Genomic DNA, 17,653 nt, shown 5'->3' on the forward strand with positions numbered 1-17,653 from the left:
CCTGAAGCCCATGAGAATCCTTCCCGAGGTGCCTTTGTAAATAAGGAGAACTGTTTCCGCTGGCAGAAGGGTAGGTAACCATCGGATGGAGGTTTAAGATAATTGGAAAAAGAATCGGTTGTTGGGTGGGGGGGCGGGGTGGTCGTGGGGGCGGATGGGGGTGGGGTGGTTTGGTGGGGGCAGTGGTGGTAGATGTGAGGAGCACGTTTCTTCTGCTGGAATTATTGTGATCTAGAATGCACTGCCTGAAGCGGATTCGATATTATCTTTCTAAAGGCAATTTGATAAATACCTGAATTTGGCAAGGTTTACAGGGCTATGGATGAAAAGCACAGGAGTGGGATTTAATTGGATTGCTCCTTCAAAGAGCTGGCAGAGGCACGATGGACCAAATGGTCTCATTCCGAGTGTATGATTCCAAAATCTATCCATCTGCTTGAAAATGATGGAAATAAACAGCAGGTTAGTCTGCATTGGCAAAATAAAGAAAAAAAATCTAAATGTTTCATGGCAGACTGTTTAGTTCCAGTTACGGATCATTACCTGAAATATTAAACCATCTTTTTTCCCCTCCCGGTTGCCAAATGATCTGCTATGTACTCTCCGCAGCTTCCCTCCTGGCACCGATTTTCAGGGTTCATCATTCGACATAATCGTAAACTTAAGATGTTGAAAGGGTTAACCGTATGTTTGACGCCAGGTTTTGGCCATTGCAATATTCTTGTGGTCCTTGGTTCAATCAATTTTCTGTGCTTGTAGATGTTTTAGCTGAGAGGAGACATGCAAGGGTTAACCTGCCAGATGAGTATGGCTGGCTGCGAATGGAAAAAAAAAAGTTACAGAGGAAACATGTAACTAACATTTAATGTGAATTGCAGAGTGACTTAGAGAATTGAAGCACAAAGAACCCTAAAACCTTAGGTTCACGTGTTAACCTATCAATTCTCAGCTAGAAATTGCTTCCTTGCTGTCTCGGGTAATGTGTGACGTAGGTTAAGCATGTGATTGGCTTGTATCTTGGCTCTTGCACTGAACGGAGTTTTGGGAGCGGACAGTCTTAAGAAACTTTTGAGGGATTTTTTTTTTTGTTTTCCTTAAACACACACAAGACATGCCTTCCTGGACTCATGCAGTGGATGCCAAATATGGAGTTGGTGAGTCCTGATGAACTGTTTGTGTGCATTTTAAATTGTAGCCTCGGGAAAGCCTGATCCGTAGGATTCAGTGATACTTGTAACATATAGAGGAGTACAGCAACAGTTATTTCCTGGCCAGCTGAATAGACACACTCACAAAAGAACGGATAACGAGAACAGGATGTGGTTTAAAATAAGTAATGCAATTGCAAAAGAAAACCAATATTCCGGGTGTAAGAATTACAAATGGTGCAGCAATGTACAATGGTTCCCTCGATCAGTGCAGTGGAAGTAAAGTAGTCCATTCAATGTAGTGTGAGCTCCAATAAGGAAGACATTCTCCAATTTACCCTGTGGCAGGATTAGTCACCTGCAGTTGTGACTGCGCAAATTGCAGCTTCTAACTATGACCATGTCATTCACGCTGAAACGGTCTCTTTAATAAACTGCAGTCCACATTAAGGAAGGGCCTCGGGTGTAAAAAAATGCAGATGACACATTGGGCAGCGCAGGATTGTTACCAGTGTGCTGCCAAGGTGTGCAGCTTTAGCTGGTTAAAATCTAACACGTGTTTGGGAATCCCTGAGCTTTGACACTTGGTGTAGCTAAGTGGGCTATGCCTCCGCACAGTGAGAGAGAGAGAGAGAGAGAGATGGTGCACTCTTAAGTCAGACAAACAGAAACACTTGACTAAATTGCAGAGGCTCTTAAAAGTGGTGCCCGTCAGGCACCTGACTCATCGAAAAACCCCTTCATTCTCTTTTGAGCCAAGTGTGAAGAGACAGGGAGACTTGAGTCTAGAAAAATGAGTAATTTGAAATTAAAAACTGACCAGAGAGGGAGAGAAGAGAGAGAGAGAGAGAGAGGATGAGAAGAGGTCGCTTTACAAAGTTTAGTACAACTTATCAGCAGCTTTTGGCAATGGCTTGAAAGTTTGTGAGAATTTTATGTTCTTGCTCTGTCTTGATTAGCTGCACGTTGTATTGTGTGAGTCGGAGCTTTCCACTGGCTGCCTGAATTAGATCAGTGGCCAGGATGTTTTTAAGTTGATAAGGCTTCATAACGTTCTACTTATAATTTTGAGGTCCCCTTCGTTGTTTCACGAGCTGCTTCAATTGGATGGAGCGCATAAAATACAAACTCCACCCAGTTGTCCCTATAAATAGCACAGGGTTGGTGCAGAATTTTTGGGATTATCTGATTAGCTATTACAATTATTATATATTGTTTCTACATTGTGGGGAGAGTCTACGGGATGGTTGCAAATTCCCCTTCATGAGCCAATTGCTTTATTTCGAATGGGAATGTGTCTTTCAGTTACCCCGCTGGATGAATGCACTGTCTGGTGTTGCAATAGACCATGCAAAACAGGAAGGTTCAATTCTTGGCCTATACCAAGTCAACTGAAGGGAGGGAGAGCAGGGAGGAGGGTCAGGGGAAATCAGCCCGTTTCTGATTGTGATCCCTGCCCCCAGCCCTGGTGTGAAACCTAAAGTTGAACAGCTTTGTGGCACTCCCTGTCCAGCCTACCATAATTTTACCTCGGTGGAAACAGGCCAGTGGTGAGCTAAATCGCTGTCCGCTGCCTTTTCTCACAACGATTCATGGGATGTGCAGCTTGCTGGAAAAGTCAGCATTTATTGTCCATCCCTAATTGCCTTTGAGAAGGTGATGGTGAGCCGCCTTTTTGAATTGCTGCAGTCCGTGTGGTGTAGGTACACCCACAGGTCTGTTAGGTTGGGAGTTCCAGGATTTTGTTCCAGTGACAGTGAAGGAATGGTGGTATATTTCCAAGTCAGGATGGTGTGTGGCTTGGAGGGGAATTTGCAGGTGGTGGTGTTCCCATGCATCTGGTGCCCTTGTACTTCCGGGTAGTGGAGGTTGTGGGTTTGGAAGGTGCTTTTGAAGGAGCCTTGGTGAGTTGCCGCAATGCATCTTGTAGGTGGTACACACTACTGCCACTGTGTGTCAGTGATGCAGGGAGTAAATATTTAATGTGGTGAATGGGGCGCTAGTGAAATGAAGTTGTCTTGCATGGTGTCGAACTTCCTGAGTGTGTTTTTTATTCATTCATGGGATGTGGGCTTCGCTGGCTGGGCCAGCATTTATTGCCCATCCCTAGTTGCCCTTGAGGAGGTGGTGGTGAGCTACCCTCTTGAACCGTTGCAGTCCATGTGGTGCAGGTACATCCACAGTGCTGTTAGGAAGGGAGTTCCAGGATTTTGACCCAGCGACAGTGAAGGAATGGCGATATATTTCCAATCCAGCATGGTCCGGGACTTGGAGGGAAACCTCCAGGTGGTGGTGTTTCCATCTGTCTGCTGCCCTTGTCCTTCTAGGTGGTAGTGGTCGTGGGTTTGGAAGGTGCTGCTGAAGGAGCCTTGATGAATTCCTGCAGTGCATCTTGTAGATGGTACACACTGCTGCTATTGTGTGTTGGTGGTGGAGGGAGTGAATGTTTGTGGATGTAGTGCCAATCAAATGGGCTGCTTTGTTCTGGACAGTGTCCAGCTTCTTGAGTGTTGTGGGAGCTGCACTCATCCAGGCAAGTGGGAAGTATTCCATCACACTCCTGACCTGTGCCTTGTAGATGGTGGACAGGCTTTGGGGAGTTAGGTGGTGAGTTACTCGTCACATGATTCCTAGCCGCTGACCTGCTCTTGTAGCCACAGTATTTATATGGCCAGTCCAGTTCAGTTTCTGCTCAATGGTAACCCCCAGGATGTTAATAGTGGGGGGTTCAGTGATGATAATGCCATTGAACATCAAGGGGCAATGGTTAAATTTTCTCTTGTTGGAGATGGTCATTGCCTGACACTTGTGTGGCGTGAATGTTACCTGCCATTTGTCAGCCCAAGCCTGGATATTACCCAGGTCTTGCTGCATTTGGACATGGACTGCTTCAGTATCTAAGGAGTCGCAAATAGTGCTGAACAGTGTGCAATCATCAGCGAACATCCCCACTTCTGACCTTATGATGGAAGGAAGGTCATTGATGAAGCAGCCGAATATGATTGGGCCAAGGACACTACCCTGAGGAACTCCTGCAGTGATGTCCTGGAGCTGATCTCCAACAGTCTCAACCATCTTCCTTTGTAGGTTTGCTAGGTATGACTCCAATGAGCAGAGAGCTTTCCCCCTGATTTCCAATTACTCCAATTTTGCGAGGGCTCCTTGATGCAATACTCTGTCAAATACAGCCTTGATACTGTCAAGGGCAGTCACTCTCACCTCACCTCGGGAGTTCAGCTATTTTGACCATGGGCTGAATTATCCCCCTACTGGGGGGGTTGCGCGGGGGTGGGCAGGAGCGAGCACGAACCCGATCGGGTGCGCGCCACCATTTTACGTGGGTGGGCCAATTAAGGCCTGCCCAGTGTGATGTGCACCCGGAAGCCCCGAGCGCTTCCTGTGCAGGCGGGGAGGCGGAGGAGTAGGGGGGATTCCCTGAGTCAGGGCCTCAGGGAGATTAGTTTATGTCTTGAAAAATGTAATAAAGGTCAAAAAAAATTTTAAGGGCATGTCCCCCTCATGTGAAACTGTCACATGAGCTGAGACATGTCCATTAACTTTTTCAAAAAATTTCATTTAATTAATGAGCCCTTCATGAAACCTCATCCCGCCCGTGGATGAGGTTTCATGAAAAATGCGAAGGCCGCCTGGGCTCTTTGCCTTCCCGTCAACCTTAAGGTTGGACTGACAGCATTCTTAACAGCTTTAGTTACTTTGTTAACGGCCTTAATAGGCATTTGAAAGTTCAGCGGGCGCGCAGCTGACGTGGCTGTATTCACGCCAACCTGACAATCTAAATGACACGCGGTGACGTCGGGACGCCCACCCGACGTCACTGCGCGTCATTTTACATGTCGGCGAGCGGGCCCCGCCCCCACCCGCCGATGGGAGAGTTCTTCCCCATGCTTAAACCAAGGCTGTAAAGCAGTCAGGAGCTGGCGGAGCCCAAACTGGGCATCATGGAGCAGGTTATTTCTAAGCAAGTGCCGCTTGATAGTGCTGTTGATGACCCTTTCCATTACTTTACTGATGATTGAGAGTAGACTGATGGGGCGGTAATTGGCCGGGTTGGATTTGTCCTTCTTTTTGTGTACAGGACATACCTGGGAAATTTTCCACATAGTCGGGTAGATGCCAGTACTGGAACAGCTTGGCCCAGGGTGCGGCAAGTTCTGGAGCACAAGTCTTCAGTACTATTGCCAGAATATTGTCAGGGCCCATAGCCTTTGCAGTATATCCGCTGTTTCTTGATATCACATGGAGTGAATTGAATTGGATGTGGGAGTTGCACTCATCTGGACAAATGGAGAGTAATTTGAGGCACTTCTTGTGCCTTGTCGACGGTGGACAGACTTTGGGGAGTCAGGAGGTGAATTACTCTCTGCAGAATTCCCAGCCTCTGTCCTGCTCTTGTAGCCACAATATTTATATGGCTAGTCCAGTTCAGTTTCTGATCAATGGCAGCCCCAGGATGTTGATGTTGGGGTATTCAGCGATGGTAACGCATTGACCTCAAGGAGAGACGGTTAGATTCTGCTTGTTGGAGATAGAATTAGTGCTCCAATACCATACTTGCCAGGGCTTCTGTTTCGCAATCCAGTTGTCTCGATTAAGCGCCATTTTTTTAAAATTCATCCATGGTGTCACTAGCTAGGCCAGCATTTATTGCCCATCCCTAATTGCCCTTGTTCAGAGGGCATTTAAGAGCCAACCACATTGCTGTGGGTTTGGAGTCACAGAATCACAGAATCACACAGTGCAGAAGAGGCCCTTCGGCCCATTAAATTTGCACCGACACGTGAGAAACACCTGACCTACCTACCTAATCCCATTTACCAGCACTTGGCCCATAGCCTGAATGCTATGACGTGCCAAGTGCTCATTCAGGTACTTTTTAAAGGATGTGAGGCAACCTGCCTCCACCACCCTCCCAGGCAGCGCATTCCAAACTGTCACCACCCTCTGGGTAAAAAAGTTTTTCCTCACATCCCCCCTAAACCTCCTGCCCCTCACCTTGAACTTATGTCCCCTTGTGACTGACCCTTCAACTAAGGGGAACAGCTGCTCCCTATCCACCCTGTCCATGCCCCTCATAATCTTGTACACCTCGATCAGGTCACCCCTCAGTCTTCTCTGCTCCAACGAAAACAACCCAAGCCTATCCAACCTCTCTTCAGAACTTAAATGTTTCATCCCAGGCAACATCCTGGTAAATCTCCTCTGCACCCCCTCCAGTGCAATCACATCCTTCCTATAATGTGGCGACCAGAACTGCACACAGTACTCTAGCTATGGTCTATACAAATCCAACATGACCTTCCTACTTTTGTAATCTATGCCTCAATTGATAAAGGCAAGTGTCCCATATGCCTTTTTCACCACCCCACTAACATGCCCTCTGCCTTCAGAGATCTATGGACACACACACCAAGGTCCCTTTGTTCCTCAGAACTTCCTAGTGTCATGCTGTTCATTGATTACTTCCTTGTCAAATTACCCCTCCCAAAGTGTATCACCTCACACTTTTCAGGGTTAAATTCCATTTGCCACTTATCTGCCCATTTGACCATCCCATCTACATCTTCCTGTAGCCCAAGACACTCAACCTCACTACTAACCACCCGGCCAATCTTTGTGTCATCTGCAAACTTACTAATCCTACCACCCCCCCCAGTCACATGGTAAGGATGGCAGATTTGCATCCCTAAAGGGCATTAGTGAACCAGATGGGTTTGTACAACAATTGGCAATGGTTCCATGGCCATTGCCTGACTTTAGTTCCAGATTTTTATTGAATTCAAATTTCACCATCTGCCTTGGTAGGATTCAAACCCAGGTCCCCAGTGCATTACCCTGGGTCTTATGGAAAACTCGTCCAGTGACAATACCACTATGCCATCACTGCCCCCTGGATCTGGAGACATGCTGTTGAAGCCTTTTGTCTTGCACTCATCAGGACAGTTTGCAAGAATACCAATAGTAAAGGGAACAACAATTTATACTGCATGAGAAGAGAGTGCTAATTGGTTGGCAAATGAACACTGATTAGTGGGGGAGTTGACTGTTCCCCAAGCTTTTGTTTAGTTGGAAAAGGTGCAATGAGTGGACATGCTCTTTCTATCTGCAAAGGACAGGGCCATGTATGTGAACATATTTAGCTTCTAGCATGTGTAAGTGAGACACACTGTAAGCCGAATGATTATATTAAACTGGTTTTCAGTGTAATTCTTAGTACAATCAAGATTGTTTAGCAAGTGTTATCTAATCACAGAATCGCATCTATTGTTGAACACTATTTTTTGAGTTTTTGCACAGCTTGGGGGACAGCCAATCCATGGTTCATTCCCCATGGCAATGCCTTGACCAATCAGATTTAACCTGCCTGGTTTGAATTTGAACAAAAGCTTTGCAGTTAGCTGTTCCCTGGTGCATTCTCCATGGCAACACCTCTACCAATCTGAGTCCACTTGGCAACCAATCAGCACTCTCATGCAGTATTAATTATTGCTGCCTTTACATCTGTTATTCTTGCGAACTGTCCTGATGAGTGTAAGATAAAAATCTTCAACAGCATGTCTCTTTTTTCAAAAATACTTAAGTTCTGTACCAGCAAACAACTATTTGAAATAATTAATGTGTTAACATTTCAGAAGACATGTATGTTATTGTAACAATGGCCTTAATTGATTTCTGGGAGAATGTCAGAGTACAGACATAATATTTGTTACAAGGATGTCATGTGGTTGTAATTCTTTCGCTCTTTCATGTTGTGCTAATATGTTTTGATGCAGTTAGTGTGAGAAACTTTAAAGACCTTGTCCCCTTAAATGGAAGTTCATGAATCTTCAACCAAATAAAGGATTTCTTCAAGCTATTTCACTTGTTTTGAATCCTGGAAATTCACTGCAAATGATGGTTAATACATTAGAGCCTTCAATTCTTGAAAGCTGACAGTGAATGATAGAAATAGGCTGAGACAGACTCACTGCATGAATCTCCTTGAAACCAAAAATCCAGCTTAAAATGCAACAATAAATGTCTTAATTGAACATAATAGCAGCTGTTTGCCACCAATATTTATCAGTCAATGCTCATTAAAGGTAGGAGAAGCTTTTGAACACCATCGATATTTAACTCACAAACAAGGCGTCACAACATATTCATGGCATAAAGAGTGAGCTTGCATTTATATAGCCCTTTTTGTGACATTGTTGCAAAGCACTTCACAACCAATGGAGTACTTCTTAACAAAAACAGAAAATGCTGGAAAAAACTCAGCAGGTCTAACAGCATCTATGGAGAAAAAAAAGAGTTAATGTTTCAAGTCCGTATGACTCTTCTTCAGAGCTAAAGAGAAGTAAAAATGTGATGAAATTTATACTCTTTAAGGGGTGTGGAGTAAGTGAAGCTGGATAGAAGGCCAGCGATAGGTGGGGGCAAAGGAGAGATTGCTAGAGACGTCATGGACAAAAGGACAAAGAGGTGTTAATGGTAGCGGTACTAGCTAAAGGAGGTGCTGATGGTGACATTAAGGTCAGAAAGCAGAATGTGATAATAGCAGGACAAGGGTAAGCACTCTGGAAAGAACAACATGAACAAGTGACAGATGGCCGTAGTGAGGGTGGGGTGTGGGGAGGGTGGTGGGGATGGTGGCGGGAAAAAAGATTGAAAATAGGATAAAAGTTGGGAATAAAACAATGAATAAAAATGAAAATAAATAAAAATAAGTGGATAAAAAATAAAAATTAAAAAGTGAAAAAATAAAAATTTAAAAATGAAAATGAATATTGAAAATAACCTCTTAAGCCTGGTCACTGTCGTAACGTAGGAAACATAGCTGCCAATTTGTGCACAGCAAGCTCCCACAAACACCAATGAGGTAATGACCATATAATCTGTTTTACTGATGATGGTTGAGGGATAGATGTTGGCAGGAAACCTGAGGAACATCTTCTTCCACATAGTGCCGTAGGATCTTTTACACCCTCCTGAAAGTGTAGGCAGGCACTTGGTTTGATGGTTCAACCAAAATATGGAACTTCTAACAGTGCAGTGCCTTCTCATTGAGTGTCAGACCTTATTGTGCATTCAAACCTAGAGACTTAAACTCATAACCTTCTGACTCAGAGGTAACAGTGTTACCTATTGAGCCATAGCATATATCTATTGTATCTATCTATGTGTATATATATATATTATTTTACATATATATATATAAAACAGTAGATATAAAATTCTAAAGCAACTTATGGTGTCTCAAAGAAATCTCCCTTTTTCTGTTATTAGTTCCGATGCGCCTGTCAGTAAAGTATCTTGTTTCACATGCATGGGCAGACTTTCAGAACGTCTCACACTGTTTGAAGAAGAAGCTAGACTGAACATCATGGCTTAAAACCTTTGCAACAATAACCCTGTGGAACATGTATTTCTTGCTGTTTATGTAAGAATCTGCCACTGTTAACTGCTGTGCTCCTCTGTGTCAGCCCAACTTTGTTAATAAAACTATTCATCTTGGGGTCAGGAGGCTGTTGGCTCAAGTTCCAAATAAAACATAATAACGTGGCTTTTCAATCTAGTAATTGAGAGACAGTGGTATTACTGGAGATAACTGTGCTTTGGATGCAACATTCAAGCCATATCCTTCTCCCAATGGTTACCAATGAAGGTCAAAGATCGCACAGCACCATGTGAGGAAGAGCGATAAGCTCTCTCTCTGTGCCAAGGTCAATATTCCTCCCTCAGCTAACAGCATCTATAAACACAGAGAAACTGGTTATTTGTCCTAATTGCAGTCTTTTGATGATTTTTTTCTATGCTACATAGGTCACTGTATTTCAAAATGTAATCCATTGTGCGAGATATTTTGCGAAGTTTTAACCTGATAAGGATATATAGTTAAATTATTGCCATCGCAATTTATGAATGCCTGCTACAGAAGAGGAGCCTGTGTCGGACAGGAGAATACTCTGTAGTACTGTTGGAAGATACCTCCATAATATAAATGTCTCTCCCACTGCCTCAGTCCATCTGCTTTTGAAAGCTTCGTCCATGCTTTTGTTACTCCAGACTTGATTATTTTAATGCCCTCCTTGGCTGGACTGCCATCTTATCACTTAGAACCAACCACCCCTCCCCCACCCTCTTCCCCCACCCACACTTCCACCGCCTCCATCAGCTTCAGCTTATCAAAACTCTGCTGGCTGTATCTTAACTTGCATCAAGTTCAGTTCACCCGTCACCTCTGTGCTTGTCACCCACATTGGCCCTCAGGCCACAAACGTCTCCATGTCAAAATTCAAAGCCTTCCATGGTCTCGCTGCCTCCACATCTCTGTAACCATCCCCAGTCCTACAACCCCCTGAGGTCTCTGTGTTCCTCCAAATTGTTCCTGAGTGTTCCCCTTGTTCATCCCCACTTTCTTCATCCCACTGTCTAGGCCCTAGGCTCTGGAATTCCCTCCCCAAATCTTTTTACCTCTCTGTCTCCTGTCCCTCGTTTAAGATGCTGCTTAAATCCTAACTTCCAGGAATTTGGCCACTTGCCCCAATGGACCCTTCTTTGGCATTGTGCCAATTTTGGTTTGTTTATTCTCCTGTTAAGTGTTCTGCAACATTTTATGAAAGTAAATGTGCTACATAAATGTAAGCTGATGTTCCTGTTGTTGGAATTGCCAACCCTCTCCCTCACTGTGCCTCAAGCGCCCTCCCCCAGCCAACCCTCTGCCCCCTTCCTGCCATCTCTTGACAAATGGTATACATATCGATATATTTGATAATATTCAATAATGGATATTTTAATGACATTTTTATAAAATAAGAGATACAAAGTAGTGGCAAAGCTTCGTAAATCATGTGATAGGGGACAGGGTAGTCATATGGCCTTTGCAGTCTGGTGGTCTGGGTTTGAATTCAACACTAACTGATGGAAGAAGTCTTCTACCTCTTTTGGCTTCCCATGAACTGAGGGCAGTGACAGCCTCAGGTCAGTTCCTCGAGGATGCTAATCCTTAAAGAAAAGCTGGAAATAGGCTGACAGTGTCAGTTAAGAAACCATCACGGTGGACATCCCAAAGTGCATCGCAGCCAATCAAGTGCTTTTGAAACATAGTCACTGTCGCAAAGTATAAAAATTAAACATCTCATTAGCGCACAGCAAGCTCCCAAGAACTGCTTTTGTTCGTGATGTTGGTCGAGGGATAAATATTGGAGAACTCCCTGCTTTACGTTGAATGAGCCATGAGGTGTTTATCCACTCGAGAGGGCAAACGGCACCTCAAGCTAACATCTCATCTAAAAGATGGCATCTCTGACGGTGTTGCACTCCCTCACAGTATTCCACAATAAGAAACAACAATTTATATTTAACACGACTTTAAAGTAATGAAACATCCAAAGGCGCTCCACAGGAGCATTACAAGTCAAACTATGACACTGAGCCACGTAAGGAGATATTAGGTTAAGTGATGGAGATCTTGGTCAAAGAGATAAGTTTTAAGAAGGGTCCTAAAGGAAAAAAGTGAGGTGGAGAGGTTTAGGGATAGCTTGGGGCTGAGGCAACTGAAGGTACTGCCACCAATGGTGAAGCAATTAAAATTAGAGATGTTTGAGAGGCCAGTTGTACATGAGTGCGGATATCTCAGAAGGTGGTGGGGTTGGAGGAGATTACAGAGATAGGGAGGGATTTAAAAACAAGGATGGGAAATTTTAAATCAAGACATTGCTTGACCAGAAGAAAATGTGGATCAGCGAACACAGGGATGGCAGGGAAACAGGACTTGCTGTGAGTTAAGACACAGGCAACAGAGTTGTGGATGGCCTCAAGTTTATGGAGGGTAGAATGTGGGAGACCAGCCAGGAGTGTGTTGGAAGGTTCAAGTCTGGAGGTAATGGAGGCATGGATGAGGGTTTCAGCAGCAGATGAACTAAGACGTGGTTACAGAGATGGGACTAGGCGATGTAAATGATGTTGTGGATGTGTGGTCAGAAGCTCATCTCAGGATCAAATGTGACACCAAGGTTGCAAACAGACTGGATTAATCATTGGCAATTTCCAGGGAAAGGGATGGAGCCGGCGGCTCAGGAGTTTGGGGCAGGAACTGAAAATTTCCCAATGTTTAATTGGAGGGAATTTCTGCTCATCCAGCACTGGATGTTAGACAAGCAGTCTGATGATTTAGCAACAGTGGAGGAGTCAGGAGAGGCAAGTGTTAAGCTATTTATTTGCCAAAATCCTGAAATGGGGCTTGAAGCCACAACCTTCTGATGTAAAGGTTAGAGCGCTATCTACTGAGCCAAGACTGATAGCTTGTTAGGTGTTTGCATTGGGAAGCAGGTGGTGGAGATGTTCCTTTGTGAGGTGAAGGCACATTCTTGAGGCATTGATAGAGTACAATGCCAGAAACAGTCATTCATTATCAGTGTCTAGACAGTGAGTGTCCAAGGATCCATCAAAAATGAGCCCCCATCCTCCACCCACACACACTTTTCAGCAGGGCTCACGAGACAGGACATTGGGTGAGATCCTGGCTTGATTTTTCTTTCCCTCTTTCTGGTGCAGGATAGGGTCATACTTCAGTTGTTACTGTTTCAGAAATGGACAAAACTGACATAACCACCAGAGATCAAAACCGAGGCCTCCTGGTCTCTATGGCTGAGTAAAAGTGGGGGCAATTGGAGAAGAGTGAGAGAGCTATACCCTCAGTGCATTCTGACTTACCTGGTCACACATTAGTGACCTGAAATTGCGTCTTCAATGGAACATGGGACAACAGGTTGCACGCAGGCCTCCGGGAGCTTGAGATCAATATTTTTACACATAGCCACAAACCAAAGTGTCACTCTTACACAGAGAAGGCTTTACAGCTCTCAACTCAAACTTGTTTAATGTGAGGCTCAGTCGTGTTTTTAAAATGTCCCTGTTTGAAGACCAAACTCAGCACAGTTACACGGCTTTCAACTTGTATAAATTTCTCTTGTAAATCTCACCCTTAACATTTCCCCGATGTTCATAAAACCGTGAATGGGTTAGGGCTAAATAGAGATGAGCAGAGAAAAACATGAATACTGCAATTCTGAAATAAAGCATCGATTATCACAAAGACTTGAATTAGGGAACACAGGCCCAAATCAGGGAGGCAAAGATGCATAGTTTAGATTTAACTGAATGGAGCAGAAAGGAAAAAATGGGCTCTTATATTTCACAACCTTGGGTTATTCCAAAGCACTTTATTGTCAATGAAGTGCTTTTGAAATTGAGGGCAGAATTGTCCCAGATTTGCACTAAGTGCGGTAGCGGGCACAAAATAGAACGTTTTACCTGCCGGCCGCAATGGCAGCTTTTCACGCCGTATCATCCACTTCCAACCTCATTAACTATGCAGCCACAGGAAACACTCTGTCTCGCTGGCGAGCGGTCTCTGAATCGCCCGCCACGCTGTTACCTCACCATTTCTTCACTCTAGGCGCCATATCTAAACTGCAGCTGCCCACACGGTTCTCAATGCTTACAGCCCAGGACTGCTCCATTGGAGACATGGCCCTGAAAGCCAAGAAAGGTTCAGTGACCCCTCACTGGAATGCCTCTTGGAAACCTGCCGTGATGTCTTTCACCCCCGCTCTGGCCACAGTAGGTCCAGCAACCTCACCACTCCAGCTTGCGAGGCAGTGACAGTGGTGGTCAATGCCAATGCTGCATAGAAGAGGTTGGCCATCCAGTGCAGAAGAAGGGTGGATGATCTCATCCATGCCGCCAGGGTAAGGCAACCGTCTCGTCACTCTAAACTCACCCACTCACAAGCCTATCACACATTCAGTGGCATCTCACTCACTGCCAACTCAAGGGACATCACCACTCACTCTCTCACACACACCCTCGCATCTCCATCTGGCCTCATCGCCTCTGGAGACTGCCTTCTCAGCCCTCACCATCTTGAGGCCATTTGCACAGATCAACATGTGCCCCCCCCCACACCCAGGGATACCCCACTTCCCCAGTACAGCCCTCACCCTGCAGCCTCTTCCCTTGTCTGAGGTCACTTCTCCCCCTTCCCCAGCACAGCCCTAGTCCTGCAGCCGTTGAAAAGCCACCCCCATCTTACGGCTGGTCTGGTAGGTAGAGACCTGTCCGTGAGACCCCTGAAAGTGAGGTGTTGCTGCCTGTGAAGCCTGGCGCTGATGACTGCGAGTGCTGCCCGAAGCAAGGTAGGCAAACAAACCTCCGAACCCCGAGTGAAGAGCAGCTCGCCAGGCGCATGTTGTTTGTGTTCAGTTGTGAAACATGTCAGTGTGCACCCGGATGATCCAGATGGGAGGATGATTCTGGCGAGCAGGGCTTATAATGATATGCAGATGTATTAGAATGAAGTTCCCAACATGTGGTGGCGGGAAACGTGGCCTGCCATTGACAGGCGGAGCAGACGATCTGGGCCTAATTCATGAAAGTGTACAAAATTATGAGGGAGCAAATGAACAGGATAAAGAGATGGGAAGATGGATGGGAGGAAATATGCAATGAGCTAAAATAGGTAGATGTGTTCAGTGATAAGAATAGGTATGGGTGAAGTTGCTTCGTCTTAATTTTTTGAAGGTTCAGATTCCTACTGGATGTCACAGTTTTGCTTAGTGCTTACTATATTAATGGGTTCTCAGTTTCATAAATATAACTACAAACCACAAGCTATATTTTTATCGATTTAAACCATTTATCGACCTACCATTTAAAGTGTGGCTTCAGGAGGTAATGAAGAAGATGAGATCTCCTTAAACACAACTTAATGATAATACATGTATAGAAACAAGAAACGGTTATTTATTCAAACACACAGATATCTTTAAAGTCATTGATTAAAAAAAACTGGGAATGTGGGAGATGAGGAGAGCGAGTTGTTATGATCTGGAATGCACTGCCTGAAAGGGTGGTGGAAGCAGATTCAATAGTAACTTTCAAAAGGGAATTGGATAAATACCAGTAAAGGAAAAATTTGCAGGGCTATATAGAAAGAGCAGGGGCTGGTGTGGCTAATTGAATAGCTCTTTCAAAGGACTGGCACAGGAACGATGGGCTACATAGCCTCTTCTATACATTATGATTTGACGATTCAATGATTCATGGTCACTTTTAACTTGACGAATGCAAACTGGTTTCACAACGTCATGAAACTGATTTTTGGCCTTCCCGCTATATTGTCCGCTCTCGCCCGCCATGATGGCCGACGCCAGCGGGCACAGAAAATTCCACCCTGAGTCACCATTATAATGTTCGAAATGTGAGAAAAGAAAGTTGCACGTTTTGGGTCAAAATCCTGGAACTCCCCCCCCACTAACAGCACTGGTGGGTGTACCTGCACCATAGGGACTGCAGCGGTTCAAGAAGGCAGCTCACCGCCGCCTTCCCAAGCGCAACTAGGGATAGGTAATAAATGCCAGTGATGCCCACATCCTGTGAATGGATCAAAATAAAAGAAAAACACAGTAAGGCTGCACAAACAATAATGAGATAAATGCCCAGATAATCTGCTTTAGTGTTACTGGTTGAGGGATAAATCTCTCGCAGTCTTCTGTCTTCTGTGACGATGGTTTGCCTGTTGTTGGTCAACCCTATGGGCAGGCCCATAAGGGTGCTGGATGCGGAAACAATCAGTGATTTCAAAAGGAAATTGGATGGACATTTGAAGGTGGCTGAAGGGCCAGCTATCAGCAAGTGGCGGGTTCCCAACTGTGGATGCCTAAAGGCTGATTGCCAAAGGCCAAATGTAGTAGCAGACCAGGCCCAGTGCTCCAGGCAGACTCTTAGACCCTTCCTGCACACCTGCCTGGTCTCAGGTGAGACTGCAAGCTGACCCTGTGGAGGGGAATCTCCTCCGCAATATTAGCCCATTTTGTAACTGCAGGCTTTCTCTCTTTCTGAGCTGGAAGGGCTCCTAATGGCATTAATTGGACTATGATCCCAGACTCTGATCACTAATTGGTCAGTTTGGGGAAAATCACTGTTCCACCACATAATGCATGGTTGTCACCCCTATTTTACTCTGACATCAGGGTCCTGACCCAAAAGGCAAATTCCTGCCCTAGATTTTTGTGGTCTGAAAGGGACACACCACTTTACGCACAACTCAGCCTTAGCATTAGTATAATACATGGTGCGTCATACGGTGGAACGTTCCTGTTCTTATCCTCCAACTTATGTGATGATCACTGCAGAATTTTAACCTGGTATTAAATTGTGGTTAGTGAGAGGAACACCTTGGTTAAAGAGCTGGCAAAGTTACCTCATACAGCACGCTGTTCTCTAGTATTGCACAGTTGGATTTCAAAATGTTTTGTTCTGTTTTTAAAGTCAGTCTCCTTTGTAAATGCTCCGGTGGAGTTGGTCTCTAACTCATGAGCTCCTTCTGTAGCTAAACTTCCCCTCCATCTTTCTGCGTATTTCCCACTATCCACGGATGGTGATTGGCCAGATCTGTCTTGAGTACCAGCGCCTCTGTCACCGATACATAAAAGTCATACAGCACAGAATGAAGCCATTCAGCCCATTGTGCCTGTGCTGCATCTGTGTTAGAGCTACTCCGATCAGTCCCACTCGGCCTGCTCTTTCCCCTGCACGTTTTTCCCCTTTAAGTATTTATCTAATTCACTTCTGAAAGTAATTTTCACCACCATTACAGGCGGTGCCTTCCAGGTCATAAAATCTCATTGCGTTAAAAACAGTGGCCAGGATTTTCCAGCACCCCCTGCGTCTGGTTCCCTGTGCCGGAGCCGGCGAGACGTTGAAATCTCCGTTCACGTCGGCGGGACCGGAGATCCCTCCGGCGTGAGGGGCTGTAAAATTCCGGCCAATGGCTCCTCCTCTCTCCTGCTGTTGCTTTTGCTGATTATCTTTAATCTGGTGGCCCTCTGTCAACCAGACATCATACGATTGCACGAGTGGCAAGTGACTGTCGATAAATGTTTCCCACATTGCAAAATGTCTTATTTCCCTTTTATGCATGATTCTGCGTATTGCAATACATGTTAGGTCTGATTTTGCTGTAAAAATAACAGAGGCTAACAGGATCCACTGTTATTTCTGTGCATGTTGAGCAGTAACTTCCAGTGACCACACATAATGGTGTTAAACACTGATGTCGGAAGTTGCTGGCTGAGATGGCCTGCTCTTACACATGCTGCACCTAAATGACATTGCGCCAAGAGAATTGGCAGTGAAGTGTATTGAAGTGCATGAGGTTCCTGTAATTCATATAATTTTACACCACAGAAGGGGGCCATGTGACTTGTCATGCTTATTCTGTTCATACATTTGTTGGCACCATAGCCTTACCACTAAGTTGACGTCATCTCATGAACATACGGACATACGAGCAAGGAGCAGGAGTAGGCCATTCGGCCCCTTGAGCCACCATTTAAGAAGATCATGGCTGATTTGATAGTAACCTCAAATCTGCCCCCTGATAACCTGTCACCCCCTTGCTTGCCAAGAATCTATCCAGCTCTGCCTTAAAAATATTCAAA

General features: G+C 45.1%; 1 protein-coding gene across 1 annotated transcript in view; it reads left to right on the forward strand.

The window, feature by feature from the left end:
- The first annotated feature begins 1,009 nt into the window (after positions 1-1,009).
- Positions 1,010-17,653, forward strand: part of LOC144688041 (dedicator of cytokinesis protein 2-like) — a 1,154,257-nt gene continuing 1,137,613 nt past the window's right edge. The window contains exon 1 of the mRNA XM_078554696.1: positions 1,010-1,154. Within this exon, the coding sequence (XP_078410822.1) occupies positions 1,112-1,154 (43 nt within the window). The 5' untranslated portion in view covers positions 1,010-1,111. The remainder of the gene's footprint in view (positions 1,155-17,653) is intronic.

Source organism: Cetorhinus maximus, chromosome 1 (assembly GCF_964194155.1).
Source record: "Cetorhinus maximus chromosome 1, sCetMax3.hap1.1, whole genome shotgun sequence".
In the NCBI taxonomy this organism is placed as follows: Eukaryota; Metazoa; Chordata; class Chondrichthyes; order Lamniformes; family Cetorhinidae; genus Cetorhinus; species Cetorhinus maximus.